Genomic DNA, 17,270 nt, shown 5'->3' with positions numbered 1-17,270 from the left:
CAGAGTTTATTTCAACCGGGTCTCTGGTGGTTCTACGTGTACGGTCTGCCATGCTAACCGTGACATTTAGCAGATTTTCCTGGTGGGACATGTGCACCTCTGTGTCAGCAATGACACAAAAATGAAAACAAGAGTTGTTTATCTCGCCAACAACAAAGCCAGCGCTGGATTCACACCTGAACTTTGCTCCCATCTCTCTCAGTCTCCTCCTTTTCCCCCTCGGCTCCTCCAATGTGTTGGATATATTACAGCTCTCTCATACCTGTTTCAAATACGTCCATCTGTTTCAGTGATAATTGCACGCCGCTGAACTGTGAATTATTTCATGTTTCACCCAAGGGTTCTGCAAATAAAGCTATCACCATAATATCACATGCAGACAGACGCCTGTTACGCATCAACAAATACAGATCCCAAAGAGCTACATAGCTGAGCTATTCATGTTTACTTGTCTTAAAAAAGACACAGGTTGTCAACTTCGGTCTCCCTCCTTGTTAATTAATTTACCTGACCTTGAGATCTATTGTATTCACACCCCTTCGCCCGATCCATCCATATTCTCACTTTACCCAATCGTCTATCACCTTTCTCCAATCTGGAAAGTCTCCAGCTGCTCATTCGCAGTTCCAGCTGAGAGCTGGCTGAGGGGCATACTGGGATCTTAAACCTAGTAGCTCATGCCTTTTGCAGACTCATACAGAAATTAGTGGTGATATAAAACTCTGAAAGATATGGGCAAGAGAGATTATTCAGATTAAAAGAAACCTCCCTTTGTGTTCCTTCTCTCTGCCAGAATACCCCCCATTTCATTAACTATGCAGGACAGCCACCATATTAATACCATTGCCTTCACTAAGTCTCAACCTCATTAATACTGTAAGCGGCCACTCTAAAAGCCATTCATATTACTTTGCCTCGGAGTCTGTTATCTGGAATCCCCCCATTTTAGTGAGTCAGATGACAGCAAAGCTCCACAGAGAAACGGGTCACGGCTGGGCTATCATGAAGCAGGACTCCTTACATCACTCCCCGGGTCAACACATATAAACAGAGGCATTCATGCAAACTTAAAGGGCATTTGTGCCTGTAGGCATAGTCACACACAAGCAGTGTGTACACAACTATAAAGATTCAACCGCTATCTAAGGACATCACTATTATGTCTGAATGAATGTCACAGCATCTTCTGCTGTTCCTATATTCTTAAATGGCAGGGAACAACCACCAAGGGCTTTGATAAACAGATGCACTGACTGCAGGGAATACGCACATGCAGGCTGTCAGAGGTTATGACGTAGACTAAACCTACTAGTTCACAGATGAATTTCATAATGTGCCCTATTTTAAAGCATTACATAGATGAAGAGGGAAAAGATTATTTATCACATGCTATAATCAAAACTGCTGGCCCAAAGTTTTCATATCCATCTTATTCAAAATGTCATGAAGTGTTGCTTTAGTGCCATTTTGCACAATGGAAGAAGCAGTGATTGTATTATGGATTGCGTTGGTACTGGTAGAGGCACAAACTATTCTCCATTTTATACATGCTAGTTCAAAAAGAAGGTGAGTGAGAAAAATGGAGGAAATGTCTGCAGGCTGTTGAGTAGGTGGGCGGCATCGTCTGTGGTGTCAGGGAATGTGCTTTCAGATTTAGCTAAATAAAAAAGATGCAGTAAAATGAAGAATCTGACCAAACAGACCAGAAGAGACAGCAGAAACAGCATCTACAAGTAGTTAAAAGATTAACGCTTCCATGTTATTATGGCATGTATAAATCAAAATGTAATTTTTGATGGAAAGAGGAAATATTTTCATTGATCAGTAAATCATAACGATGGTCCTTTGGTTATTGCTGAACATGTAAAATAGGTATGACAACCAAACAAAAGTCTCACTAGTGCTATATTTAAAATGTATGCTTTACTTTTTTTTAAGGAATAAGCCGATGCCGGAAGCACAGTAAATGCAATCCTGTGTGGGTGAGAGAGGCAGGCTGAGCAAGAGGGAGTGGAAGTGGGAGAGACAGTGAAATTGGTCCCTCTGTTGGATTAAATCGGTAGTACAAGGGTTGGACATCAGCCCACTGCCCTTCCACAGTCTTTCTCATTAAGCCAAAGCACTAAAACATAATCCCAACCATGAATGTGTGTGTGTGTGTTTCAGAGAGAGAGAGAGAGAGAGAGAGAGAGAGAGAGAGAGAGAGAGAGAGAGAGAGAGAGAGAGAGAAGGGCACCGACGTCAGACTGCAGTGGCAGTCATTTTCTCTCACACATTTTCAATACAGTGACCGCAATGGATAAAGCAATGCATAAAGGCAAGACACCCTCCAGAGGGGAGTTGAGAAAAAGCAGTACAAAGCATACTGATGATAGAATCATCAGTACTGCTGTCTATAATCAGTACAAGAGCAAGCCATGTATATATTTATCAAAACAATACATTTCACATACATGTATTGGCTACTGTCTCCCTCGCCGAAAAAGGAAGTAAACAACCAGGACAAGGTCATCTACTCTAACATATTGTCACTTGCTTTATCAGCATCACTCGTTCAAATGAAATTCAATAAACCTTCTAAAACATGAAACCTAAAAATACAGAAAGGTAAATTGTATTCTCAAAAACAGACTGGCAAGTGGTATTTTAGTCAATAGGTCATGACACTATCATAAAGTTGTGTTCTTGTACTTTTCTCAAAAAAATTTCCTGTTTTGTATTCTCCAAAAGAAAAGTCCCATGGAGGCAAACACAATCCTTTTACTCAGGTGGACACACTAAGTGGGCACATAATGCATTCTCTGGGTATGCAGTTTGTGCTGATCCCTTGTGTACCTTGCTTTCAGAAACAAAGGGCATGAGAGAACTAAAAGTAGCCACAAATCCCTCCTCCTGGGAACTTGGAAGGGTTAAACAGTTCCTTGTTTGTCCTGGTTCAGCATGTGCATAAATCAAACAGATTCTTGTTGTGGCTCTGAACAAAGCTATCAGAAAACGCAGGCAGGCTTTGGATACTTCCCTCTTGCCCTGGCTTTATACTTGCTGGATGAGGATGGAACCCGTGGTTCTGAGCATGACAAAGCTAATCTAATGACTGCAACAACATCCGGATGCCACTAAGAGGGAGTACGGGTGTAGGACGGGTTGATGGAAGTGGGGGAGAAGGGGAGGGGTGGTGATAAGTTCTTCCTTTTATCTGTGACCAATTGTAAGCCTGTGATGTTCTCACTTAGCTGCAGGGCATGTATTTAATGTGTTTTTTGTCCATCTCATCCTCAGAAGCTCCAGTTTTCTCACTATTGAAGGCTCAAAACTGATGTTTGTGCTGCTGTGTGACTTTCCCTAAAACCCCTCTCCCTTTTTAGAACGGATTTTCTAATCACGCACACTTCTCCCTGGCTTACTCACTTCCTTTACCCTTCGTCTGACTGGGCAATTCTGCTCAAGATGCTGCACATCTTTGGTTGGCATCTTTCTCTTTGTCTCTCTCTCTCTCCATCTCTCTCATCCCCTATTGTGTCCACCCTGTTCCCTTCCTGCTTGCATCTCACATCCCATGCTGGGACTGATGTCTAGGTGGGGGCGGGTACATACAGGCAGCTCCCTGGAAACAGACTAGATCATCATTTCATTAAGGCTCAGAACAGTCTCCATGGTAACCACACATAGCAGCTAACCTCCCTCACACAAAGGACACACCCTTGTAAAGGGGAACAACAGGAAGTGACAGTGGGCTGAAGAAGAAGAATGAATATATTATGTGTCGTGGTGTTACAATTGGTGAGGTAAGGATGTTCATACGTAATGCTTTTAGTCCATCTGTCGAACCATCTGTGTACACCACGAAAAATGACTAAGGTGAATGCCTCTAATGTAGCAGGGCAATCTATGAGCTATGAACCACTTAGCTGTAGCTTCACCAGGATAATGCAACCGAGAATCAATAATTTAATGCAGCACCAGGGAAAGCAGAGTTCGAAGCTTTTATAGACACTCTAAACCACAAGTCATCATCCTATGCAGACCCAAATGCAGTAGCTCTCCCAATAGCTGTCTACTATTATCATCGTGGTTCCACAAAACACCCACATCAGACTATATCTGCTGTATGAAAAAAAAAATAAAGCACAGTTTTGCTTCTCCGTTAAAAAATATCCTGTAATAACACACTGGCACAGAAACACGGTGTTCCGATGGTTACGTGGATAAAAGCCTCTCCTCCTCATCCGCCCTGGCTTTTGCCCCGCCCAACCGGTTTGGCTGTGATTGACACGAGGTGTTGTCGGCCCCGCCCAGCCGCAGAGCAGAGCAGAGCAGGAGGGAGAGCTGAGTGGAGCCGATACCTCGATCGGTGCTGAAGCTTCCTGCTGCCGCTGCTGCTGCAGAGAGTAGCGGAAAATTACCTGCCCCTCCCCCCTCTCTCTCACATTCACACAGAGCTGCAGAACGCAAACTGAACCACTTTTACGCAGAGACAACGCTCCAGGCATTGTTTCAGGAGCCATAGCATGGAGAGCTTGTATATAGCGGAGGCTGTATCGGAGAGAGAGAGAGAGAGAGAGAGAGAGAGAGAGAGAGAGAGAGAGAGAGAGAGAGAGAGAGAGAGAGAGAGAGAGAGAGAGAGAGAGAGGCAACAAGAACACAGTTCCATTCAGACGCATGAAGCGCGCTGCCATCTTTAAATCACACGCTGACCCACTTAAGAGCTTCACATCGTCCATACGCGCAGGCCTGCAATATGTAAAGTCTGTTTGAGAGTGCATGCCGCCCGGATTCACTCTCCTTCGCACTGAACGAACTGAGTTTTGACAGATACGCCATCACGCTTGTTTGTGCTGGACCACTCCCTGAAATGAGGTCACATCGTCTGAGTGCCTGAAAGCGTCATAGATCACCACAACACAATGTTGGCTGTTAGCTTCACCGGACATGTCTGCACACGCTCCAACAGTTAAGAGCGATGATGACGCCATTAAATATGCTACATGAATACGACACAAATAAAGCTGCATTTAACCACTGACGAATTCAATCAAAACAGAATCCACACAGGGACTGTGTCCTACTTGCCATCAGTGGATCAGGGTTGACTATGTACACACATTAGGGATGTTAATGAAAATATATGAGATCGTGTTTACAGCGGTCTAAGACTGATGGCACACATGTCTACAGAGATGGACATTAATTCCCTGTTAGTTCTCTCAGCTGCTCCCCTTCTCAGGGAGAGCTGGTGAAGGAGAGGGGGAGGGGAAGGCGTTCTGGCAGCAGAGAGGAGGAAGAGATATTGCAGAGCAATTGAAAGGGAGAAATACAGCAGGCAAGAGTGAGAAAAATAGAGCAGAAAGATGAATAACTAGTGGATCAAATTGCACAGAATGCTAGAATGCAAGTGTGTTGTGTTGTTAAAAAAATGTACAAGCATAAGACCAGTGGATTTTTAAGAATAATCTTACTGAACCAACAACATATGTATTTATTTGCTAGTGCAGGGATATTATAACTATAAATGGGAGAGATTTAAAAGCTCTAATGGGGAATAACGAGCAGAATAATGTGTGCTCATCTGAGGGGAAAGCCAGGAGAGAGTGGAACAAATATGAATAAGCAATATCACAGACAGACAAAGAATATTGCTGAACAACTATGTACATAATGTCCCTTGTATCACACCCATGATTCACAAACACAGGTGTGTTGACTTATTTTGTAGAATTTGACCTCCGTAAAAGACAATGTGTGCATGTATTGTCCTTGGATAATATCTCCCTCACATCGCTGTTTTACCCGCTGAGGTGGGACAAATCAAACCTTTGTCATTCTCATTTTTACAGAATACATTTTGACATGAAAAGTCAGGAAAGCACTGGTGTAAATGACACATTGTATTATATCAGGTTTAGGGCCCTGGCAGAATGTAACAGTGAGCCAGTGTTTGCAGAGACACTTCAACAGAACAGAGCAATCATTAATGTTATTATTTGCACTTTGGCTTGTACAATGACGAGTCAAAATGTCTGCAGCAAGTAGTCTGGTGACTCTTCCCAACTTCAACCTGGAGAATAACTAAAGAAAACACCTATGTAAGATTGCAAAGCCTTCCGCACCAACATCTGCAAAAAAACTAAACCTGCATCCACAAAGCGAGTGCAATATGGACAGATGTTCCCTCTGATTACATCTGAAATACGTTATAGGCGGATGAAGTTGTTTGTACCAGTTGATTTAAGAGTAAGACAGTGAACTGCCTATAGCTTGAATGCAGAACTATAACTGAATTTAAACAATAACTGACAAGAACAACCAGACAACAGGTTTTATGTGAATGCTAAAATCTAAACCAAAGTAAATCAAAACAACTTCCAATCCAATAAACATAAAGCTGCTGTCAATAATCCCCTGTAATACCCTCCATCAAGACTCATGTCATCTTCAGCTCTACTTACTAGTTTCACTCGGCCCCAAAAAATGAAACTAGGTCACCCACAGGTCATCAACAAGCTGGTCACTAGCACTGTTTACTTCAGTTGTTTGTTTTTTTTACAACCTAGCATAAAAGTCAAGAAGCAGGGTTTGTAATTAGCCAAACGTTGATCACAGCTGACCTCACAGGTCAACATGCTAAACACTGCACAGGTGCATATGAAGTAACAACATCAACACTTACGCAGATGGACTGAGGTGATTTTCATGCAGGAGGAAGACAATACAACGCATGTCGAGTCCAAAGTGGCCTCGCTTGAGTCCGACAGACAGACAACAGCTCCCGTCAGAACGGACGCAGTACCGCTTGGAGCCGTCAGGGGCAGAACAGAGCACAGTGCTGCTGACCAGAGGCGAGCGAAGAAGAAGCACCTTAGATTTTTAAATAGCGTGTTTACAATCTATAAATCTTTCGGACCCACTGAGAGGCCAAGCTCTTTGTGTAACGTTAACGTCCTCGTGCCATCGACCCATTTCACCAGACTACTTGCTTTGCAGTTCAACTTATATCCGGTTGTTAAGGTTTTGAACATACCACCGATATAGCTACGTGACTTTAATGGCCCATACTGTTATGGTTATTTTGGCGCCACGGATTTCTCGTCATACAAACTTCTCACCGCAAAAAATGTACGTCAACAGAAGCCATAACCCTCGCTTTAAATGTATGCTAAATTGATTCCAACAACCCCTCCTTTCTAGGAGCTAAATCACTAATGAATGAGCTCACCTGACTGTCGGCTTAGACTGGATGCAGTGGCGCCTTGTATGTCAAAGCAGAAGTAGTGTGTTACGTTTTAGTGCACATGTTGGAGAAGTGGGTTATGTATCAGATACAAGTGGGTTGAAAATATACTACATGTTTTCCTCTCTGTTTTTTTTTTTTTTTTTTTTTTTGCAGCGACGGGGTCGTCATGAATCCACGCTAACTGCAGTGAATACAAGATGCCACTCACTGCTGTCCTCCGAGGGAGCGAGCGGCAACTTCTCTGACAGGCGGTGAGTACTGATTATCAAGCTGACGTCTCGTGATCCAGACCCGGCGTGCTATCAGAGAGCAGTAACCTGCCCAGGCCACCAGTCTATGTGCATTGTTCTCCTCTCACAACTGATTTTATTTCTTAAACTGCACTGCAACTTGTATTATATTTTTTTAGTTTTCTGGCTGTTTTTTAATGGTTTAAAATGAATGTTCTTAATTGTTTATATATATTGTTTTCTTCTGCATTATGTTTTGATGCTTTCCATTGTTTTATGTGAAGCACTTTGAATCGCCCTGTTGTTGAAATGTACTAAATAAATATTGCCTTGTTTTGTGCACTGTACTATGTTTTCTGTGAACAAATGCAGGATTTAGTCGAGGCGCCTTGCAGTCACCGACGGTGAAGAGTTGTAATGACGTGACTTACATGTTGTGTTTTTCACGTCTTTACGTGTTAATAAGCGCTACAGCCTCGTTGTGTGCTGTGCTCTATATCCTGGTGGACATTGAACCGGCTAATTCAGTACCATGGATAGCGCTTTACCAAAGGCAGGCAGAGGATGAGGACAAAGTATGCTGGTGAAACAATTACAGGGCACTCTCCTTCAACAGCCCACCTGAGCTGGAAATGTATATACTGGCGGAACAGGTTACACAAAAGTTACAAAATCAGTTGCCAACTCGTTGGGGAGGGTTACAGCTTACCTTGTCTTTGTTGGGTAAAGTCTGAGTTCTGGTATAAGTATCTCCTCCGTTAATACTGATCAGCTCACCATCTACAGGAGGAAACTGTGCGGGGAAAACCACTACGTCACTCTTCAGCGTGTCTGAGCTGAAACACACGTCATACTGCTGAGTAGACTTGGAGTAAGACCAGCTCCCGTCAGGGTGGGTGGTGATCATTGGGGCGCTGTACCTGCTGAAGCTGCCGTCTGTCCTGTGGCATTTGACAGCTATTAAACTGATGAGGCTCAACAGAAAGATCCCCGACACCGACACGATGCCGATCAGCAGATACAGGTTTAAGTCAGAGAAGCTGTCCTCCTTTGTGGGCACATGTCTGAACTGAGTCTGGATGTCAGCTGTGCTTTCAACCACCACCACGTCAATAGACACAGTAGCTGACAGGGAGGGCTCTCCGTTATCAGAAACCAGCACCACCAAGGGGTGAGCTTTCAGGTCATTGTCACTCATCCTCCTCTTAGTCCTGATCTCTCCGGTGCTGGTTCCGATCCGGAAGAGGTTGTTTCCTTTGGGCTCAGAGAGGTGATAGGAAAGCAGCGCATTGTATCCAGAGTCTGCGTCTACAGCCCTGATCTTTGCCACAAAGTATCCCGCTTCAGCAGAATAGGGGATGCTCTCACTGTTCACGGAGCCGTGCTCAGAATAGGGCGCGAGGATCGTGGGACTGTTGTCGTTCTCATCCAGGACTAAAACGTTCACAGTCACGTTGCTGCTGAGCGGAGGAACACCAGAGTCTGTGGCCTGGACTTTAAACTGGAAGCTTTTTAACTCCTCGTAGTTAAAAGACTGCAAGCTGACTATGTCTCCAGTCTCTGCGTTGACGTTTATTACTGACCCTATTATATTGTTTTTAAGGTTTTTATTAATGACTGAAAATGTTACTTTTGCATTTTCGTTTACATCCGGATCGTCTACAGTCATGGTATATATAACAGCGCCAGTGGGACTGTTCTCTTTGACGAAAATGTTTATTACAGGCTCCTTAAAACGAGGTGCGTTGTCATTGACATCAGACACGTGTACTGTAATAACGCTTGTGCTGGAAAGAGGAGGAACCCCTTCGTCAGTCGCCATTATTGTTATATTATATTGAGAAGCTTGTTCTCTGTCTAGAATTCCGTCTACGACCAACGAATAATGCTTTTTATACGTGTTCTTAATTGTAAAAGGCACTGAATCAACTATTCTAACCTGGACAACGCCATTTGTATCTGCGTCGATATCTCTCACTGTTATAAGCCCAACCATTGTGTCTATTGGTACATCTTCCCTCACCACGTTGACTAAGGATGTTACTGATATTTCTGGTGGGTTGTCATTGACATCCCTGATTTCAACGAGTACTTTACAATGAGACGCTCTTGGATTTGCTCCTTTGTCTTTCGCTTGTACCCTGATTTCAACTGCATTGCTCTTTTCGTGATCTAATTCACCATTTACCGTAATCTCTCCCGTCATTCGATTAATTGCAAATTTATCGACATCATTATCACTGTCGTGATTGAGAAAAGAATACATTATTTCTCCATTCAGACCCTCATCTAAGTCCTGAGCATGCACAACAATCACGGTGTCTCCGTGCGGCGTGTTCTCAAGCACCGTGGCTTTATACAGCGGTTTGTCAAAAATTGGAACATTATCATTTGCATCTTGCACATTAACGGTGATATGCAACGTGCCTGACTTAGGAGGTTTCCCCCCATCTACAGCGGTCAGTGTCAGTTTGATAATGGGCTGTTTCTCGCGGTCTAAAGCTTTCTGCAGCACCATGTCAGCAGACATAGTCGGCTCTCCACCATTCTGTACATCCAGGGTGAAATGTTCATTTTGACTCAGCTTGTAGCTTCGAACCGAATAACTGCCGACATCTGCATCGTAGGCTTTTGCAAGTGAAAATCTTTCACCTGGAGAAGCTGACTCGGACACGTTCAAGACAATTCCCGGTATCCGAAAAGAGGGTATGTTGTCGTTTATATCCAGAATTTTAACCTCAAAGCGATAGAGATTCAGTGGTGAGTTCACAATAGCTTCCACTTCCAGAGAACATTTCACATTACGAGAGCAGAGCTCCTCTCGGTCTATCCTGTCTCTCACCAAAAGTATCCCAGTCTTAACACTTGTTTCGAAATATCTCGTATTGGGTCCTGAAATCTGAAAACCCCGAGTCTCCAATTCGTGTACATTCAGATGTAAGTCCTTCGCCAAATTTCCGACAGTGGTACCGGGGCTCGATTCCTCCGGAACAGAATACACAACCTGAGCTGCAGCAAGACTCCATAAGCGAGATGCATGGAGCAAAAAAATAATCCAATGCCTGAAAATATTCCGTTGTGGCATTCTGTCCATAGCCTGCCAAACAAGTCAATTCGTGAAATCCACTACGGCCTTAACATTGCTCAGTAGTGTTATAAAGATCGCAGTCTTTCAATACAGCGAGAATGTGCTTTACTGTCACGACGAACAAAGAATTAGAAGCCTCCCTCTTAACGAAAAGGGAGGAGCGTCGCATTAAAAAAAAGAAACGATTTTAACTCTATGAGCTGAGAGTGACATCGTGTGGTCATTTCCAGTCAGAGCTAAGAACAAATATAACGAAAGAATAAAGTATCACATAATGACGTTTTTGAGCATAATTGCTTTTAAGTGTCTGAAACTCTAATGACAAACGACACACAGAATAATTGCATATTCTAACATGCGTGGTTGGCCTTATTAGACCTATACCAAGTTCAAAAGTGGTGGAAGTCATGGGCTGAAGTTATTGACCAAGAGTTCACACAGGCACACACTTAGACAGGAGCATGTGTCTTTTGAAATAACGTGAGCAATCTGAAATTGGTGGAGAAGTACACTGTTTGACAAGTAGGCAAATGTGTGTCGAAGACAAACAATAAAGTCAAAGACTTATTTTAAATGTTTTCCTTGAATAGTTACCTGCTTTTGCAATTGAATATGATGTAAAAAAAAAAAAAAAAGAAGTAAGATGACATATCAATAGCCTTGATTTCTTTGCCGTCACTCTTACCTTGTCTTTGTTGGGTAACGTCTGTGTTCTTGTATAAGTATCTCCTCCATTTATACTGATCAGTTCACCATCTACAGGAGGAAACTGTGCGGGGAAAACCACTACGTCACTCTTCAGCGTGTCTGAGCTGAAACACACGTCATACTGCTGAGTAGACTTGGAGTAAGACCAGCTCCCGTCAGGGTGGGTGGTGATCATTGGGGCGCTGTACCTGCTGAAGCTGCCGTCTGTCCTGTGGCATTTGACAGCTATTAAACTGATGAGGCTCAGCAGAAAGATCACCGACACCGACACGATGCCGATCAGCAGATACAGGTTTAAGTCAGAGAAGCTGTCCTCCTTTGTGGGCACATGTCTGAACTGAGTCTGGATGTCAGCTGTGCTTTCAACCACCACCACGTCGATAGACACAGTAGCTGACAGGGAGGGCTCTCCGTTATCAGAAACCAGCACCACCAAGGGGTGAGCTTTCAGGTCATTGTCACTCATCCTCCTCTTAGTCCTGATCTCTCCGGTGCTGGTTCCGATCCGGAAGAGGTTGTTTCCTTTGGGCTCAGAGAGGTGATAGGAAAGCAGCGCGTTGTATCCAGAGTCTGCGTCTACAGCCCTGATCTTTGCCACAAAGTATCCCGCTTCAGCAGAATAGGGGATGCTCTCACTGTTCACGGAGCCGTGCTCAGAATAGGGCGCGAGGATCGTGGGACTGTTGTCGTTCTCATCCAGGACTAAAACGTTCACAGTCACGTTGCTGCTGAGCGGAGGAACACCAGAGTCTGTGGCCTGGACTTTAAACTGAAAGCTTTTTAACTCCTCGTAGTTAAAAGACTGTAGACTGACTATGTCTCCAGTCTCTGAGTTCACGTTAATAACAGTAGTTAGTGGAATAATTTTCGAAATACCATCTAGTGATGCATATGTTACTTTTGCATTTTCTCCTGTATCAGGATCTATTGCTGTTATCGTAAAGATAGTAGCTCCCACTGCACTGTTCTCAGTCACATATACATTAATCACTGGCTCTGAGAATAATGGGGAGTTGTCATTCACATCAGAAATGTGAACATGAATGACACTGGTGCTGGAGAGAGGCGGTGAGCCTTCATCACTAGCTGTGATGGTTACATTGAAGTGAGAAACACTCTCCCTGTCAAGCGGTCCATCGACTGTTAATGAATAATAGTTTTTGTAGTTTACCTTGAGTTTAAAAGGCACCGACCCAAGAATATTAGCACTCGTGAGACCATTTTTACCCCCATCTTTATCAGTCACCGTCACTAAAGCGACCACTGTGCCTACCTCAGCGTCCTCTCTGACTGGGCTCATAAGAGAGGTAATAATTATTTCAGGTACATTGTCATTAACATCAGCTACTTCCACTAACACTTTGCCATGCACACTTCGAGAAGGAGTACCTTTATCTCTTGCCTGTACACGGATATCATAAGCTATACTCTCTTCGTAGTCTACTTTCCCCTTCACACATATTTCCCCTGTATCTGGGTTTATTGAGAACAAAGCCTCAGGATTGAAATTACCCCTCTCAATAAATGAATAGACAATCTCACCATTTATTCCCTCATCTAAATCTGTGGCAGTTACAGTAAGTATTGGTGTCTGAAACGGAGCGTTTTCACTGACCTGGGCCTTATACAGAGGTTGACTAAATACTGGAGCATTATCATTTACATCCATAACATGCACCACTATTTTAAGCGTCCCTGACCGGGCTGGTTTTCCTCCGTCCAGAGCAGTTAAAGTAAGGTGGATAACAGATTGCTTCTCTCTGTCTAAAGCTTTCTGTAGGACCAGCTCAGCAGACTCACTGTGCTGTCCACCGCTCTGTACGTCCAATGAGAAATACTCATTTGGACTCAGCTTGTAGCTCTTCACCGAGTTACCGCCCGTGTCTGCGTCATTGGCCATCGGGAGGAGATATCTCTCTCCGGTAAAAGAAGATTCCGATATATTGAAAGTCTTCTGTCTTTCACGGAAAGAGGGTGCATTGTCGTTAATATCAATAACGTTTACCTCTATGCGATGCAGATGCATTGGGTTGCTCAGAATGGCTTCGACGTTCAGGGAACATTTGGCTGTATTTGGGCAGAGCTCTTCACGATCAATCCTGTCACAAACATAGAGCGCACCCGTTTTTAAATCCACGTCGAAATATTTCTTAGAATTCCCAGACACAACTCGTAAATCCCGGTTCTCCAATTCATGGACGTTAATCTGTAAATCCTTAGCGAGATTTCCCACTACTGTTCCTTTGTCAACCTCCTCGGAAACGGAGAACGAGAGCTGCGCTGCGGACCCGCCACACGCACAAAACAGCGCTGCTATCTGTATCCAAATCGTGACTGTTGGTCTCCTGCGTCCCATCGCTGCCACAGGATGAAAGAAATTATAATGTTCCAACATGTCCACTTTAGGCGAATATCAGACGAAGCCCTCGCTGTTATGTGACCATGTGTGTATTTCCTGACAAAGCCCGGGTGGAATACTGTGCTTCGTATATACGGAGAGGAGGAGTCTGGCAAAAGGGAGCCCCGTTAATATTGTGGTCTCGAGCGACACCGACTGTTACGTTGGTGCAAATATACAACGACCAACTATATATATATATATATATATATATATATATATATATATATATATATATATATATATATATATATATATATATATATATATATATATATATTCCAACAGTCAAAGTAGACGAAAACTCTACTTCAGTAGAAACATTTAATAAAACCTCGTTCAGAAAAGGGTTTTAATGCCTGTAGGAGAGATATCAGTTGTGTTTTACCAGGGAAGACAACATTAACGAAGTAATGTATTGTCTGCCATCAAATCAAAGCGAGGCAGCTTTTCCATGTAACAACTCTTCTGGGGGTTCAGCACCATGGACAGCGACACCAATGGTCAGCAGTATTTAACTTGACCAACGACTTTACAACTAAAAACACATACAAGTTCAGCAACTGTTTCGGACAATATTCCACATGAATTCCCCAACGTTCAGCATATAGTTACTGTTATGTGGAAGACAATATATAATTTACATGTATAGTCCGCCAAGTACTATATTGTATGCATTTGGTTTCACAGCCATTAATTAAATGTATCACGAAAAGTCAGCAAATGTTGAAAATAACAACAATCAGAAATGTAATGACCCAGTCTACAGAAATACATCTCCTTTGAGTTACAAGCAACTCACCTTGTCTTTGTTGGGTAAAGTCTGAGTCCTGGTATAAGTATCTCCTCCGTTAATACTGATCAGCTCACCGTCTACAGGAGGAAACTGTGCGGGGAAAACCACTACGTCACTCTTCAGCGTGTCTGAGCTGAAGCACACGTCATACTGCTGAGTAGACTTGGAGTAAGACCAGCTCCCGTCAGGGTGGGTGGTGATCATTGGGGCGCTGTACCTGCTGAAGCTGCCGTCTGTCCTGTGGCATTTGACAGCTATTAAACTGATGAGGCTCAGCAGAAAGATCACCGACACCGACACGATGCCGATCAGCAGATACAGGTTTAGGTCAGAGAAGCTGTCCTCCTTTGTGGGCACATGTCTGAACTGAGTCTGGATGTCAGCTGTGCTTTCAACCACCACCACGTCAATAGACACAGTAGCTGACAGGGAGGGCTCTCCGTTATCAGAAACCAGCACCACCAAGGGGTGAGCTTTCAGGTCATTGTCACTCATCCTCCTCTTAGTCCTGATCTCTCCGGTGCTGGTTCCGATCCGGAAGAGGTTGTTTCCTTTGGGCTCAGAGAGGTGATAGGAAAGCAGCGCATTGTATCCAGAGTCTGCGTCTACAGCCCTGATCTTTGCCACAAAGTATCCCGCTTCAGCAGAATAGGGGATGCTCTCACTGTTCACGGAGCCGTGCTCAGAATAGGGCGCGAGGATCGTGGGACTGTTGTCGTTCTCATCCAGGACTAAAACGTTCACAGTCACGTTGCTGCTGAGCGGAGGAACACCAGAGTCTGTGGCCTGGACTTTAAACTGAAAGCTTTTTAACTCCTCGTAGTTAAAAGACTGCAGGCTGACTATGTCTCCAGTCTCTGAGTTGATGTTAACAACTGAAGTTATAGGAATACCCTTTGAATCTCCATCTAATGAGTATGTTACTCTCGCGTTTTCGTGTATATCGGGATCGACTGCAGTTATTGAATAGATACGAGCTCCAACTGGACTGTTTTCTTTTACATAAATGTTAATCACAGGCTCAATGAAATGAGGCGCGTTATCATTGACATCAGAAACCTGAACAGGTATAACGCTGGTGCTGGATAGAGGCGGGGTGCCTTCGTCAGCCGCCGTAATCGTGACATTGTAAAACGAGTGTCCCTCTCTATCAAGAGGTCCATCTACTACTAAAGAGTAATAATTTTTATAATTGGAAGTTAGCTTAAAAGGTTCAGGACCGATAAGTGAACAGCGGGTCTGACCGTTTTTTCCTCCGTCTTTATCAGTCACTGTCACTAATGCGACAACACTTCCTATGTCAGCATCTTCTTTAACTGGGTTAGTGAGTGACGTCACCACAATTTCTGGAGCATTGTCGTTCACATCAACTACCTCCACCAGTAGCTTTCCATTTGCACCTCGAGGTGAAACCCCCTGATCTGTTGCTTTAATGTGAATTTCATATGCTGACTGTGCTTCGTAGTCTAAATAACCCTTCACTGTGATTTCCCCAGTTTCTGCATCCATGAAAAACACGTCTGCGGGATCGAAATTTCCACGCTTGACGAAAGAATAAATGATCCTCCCGTTGTCCCCTTCGTCTAAATCTGTCGCACTGAGTTGAATCACAGATGATCCAGCTGGCGCATTTTCATTCACACGCGCCTTGTAAAGTGTTTTACTAAATGACGGCGTGTTGTCGTTGACATCCAGAACATGCACATGTATGTGCAAGGTTCCGGATTTAGGAGGCTTTCCTCCATCTACAGCGGTCAGAGATAGTTTAATGACAGCTTGCTTTTCGCGGTCTAAAGCTTTCAGGAGCACCAACTCAGCAGAGGCACTGTGTTCTGCACCGCCCTGTACATCGAGGGAGAAGTATTCATTTTGACTCAGCCTGTAAGTCTTCACTGAATTGCTTCCCGTATCTGCGTCGAGAGCCAGAGGAAGCAAGAAGTGTTCGCCCTGAGGTGATGATTCAGATATGTTTAGTGCATACGACTTCTCAACGAAGGCCGGTGCGTTGTCATTCACATCAACAATAACCACCTCAATGCGGTGGAGTACCATAGGATTACTCAGTATCGCCTCGAAGTTTAGCGTGCATTTAATCGTGTTTGGACAAAGCTCCTCGTGGTCTAGTCGCTCATTGACGTAAAGATCCCCTGTTTTAAAGTTGGCTTCGAAATATTTCTTACTGTACCCGGACACGATATTTAGATTCCTCGTTTGCAGGTCTCGAACGTTGACATTTAAATCCTTTGCGATATTCCCGACCACAGTCCCTTTGTCCACCTCCTCGGAAACGGAGTAGAATATCTGAGCAGCAGTCCAGTCCGATAAAAACAGGATAAACAGCAAGTAGCGTGTCCCGTCATCCCTTCCGCGGCGCATCGCTGCTGTCAAAGCAATTGACGTGATGGCAATTATATTTATCCATAAAACGCCACTCGATCGGCCAACATTTAAAATCGCATCTACTCCAGTTCTCTCCTTTTCCTCGTCGCTCTTGTTTCTCGCACAAAGACCTCGCAGTCTGCTGACGCTTCACAAGGGAAGGAGGAGACTGAAAACCCTGAGCTCACAACAACACGTGGTCGTCAGCGACCTCACGCGTTACAACGTGGACATGAAAATAGTTATATTAATGGAGTTGCCACACTGTATGTCTAAAATGTTTACACATTCTATACCTGAGTATTTTGAGACGATACTAAACTTGTGTTTTTACCAAAGAGGATGAGATCAGACTACATACTCTGAGATTTCTGCGGAAAAATTACTGACAAAATTATCTGAAGGTAATGTAACACATGGAAAATATACGTCAAACTTAA

The 17,270-nt window shown here is 43.8% G+C and overlaps 1 protein-coding gene across 9 annotated transcripts in view; it reads right to left on the bottom strand.

The window, feature by feature from the left end:
• LOC137791793 (protocadherin alpha-C2-like) overlaps positions 1 to 17,270 on the bottom strand; it is a 148,438-nt gene that overhangs the window by 22,399 nt on the left and 108,769 nt on the right. The window contains exon 1 of one of the 9 annotated variants that reach the window (XM_068587001.1): positions 14,458 to 16,982. The exons of 7 other annotated variants lie outside the window; for them this stretch is intronic. In XM_068587001.1, coding sequence (XP_068443102.1) covers positions 14,458 to 16,827 — 2,370 coding nt within the window. In that variant the 5' untranslated portion in view covers positions 16,828 to 16,982. Of the gene's footprint in view, positions 1 to 8,170; positions 11,159 to 14,457; positions 16,983 to 17,270 lie in introns of those variants that run through there. One more of the 9 variants, XM_068586969.1, reaches the window with a different exon arrangement.

This window comes from Clinocottus analis, unplaced genomic scaffold (genome assembly GCF_023055335.1).
Source record: "Clinocottus analis isolate CAN_PGR_092001 unplaced genomic scaffold, fCliAna1.0.p SCAF_10, whole genome shotgun sequence".
In the NCBI taxonomy this organism is placed as follows: domain Eukaryota; kingdom Metazoa; phylum Chordata; class Actinopteri; order Perciformes; family Cottidae; genus Clinocottus; species Clinocottus analis.
This window is presented reverse-complemented; position numbering and strand designations above follow the sequence as displayed.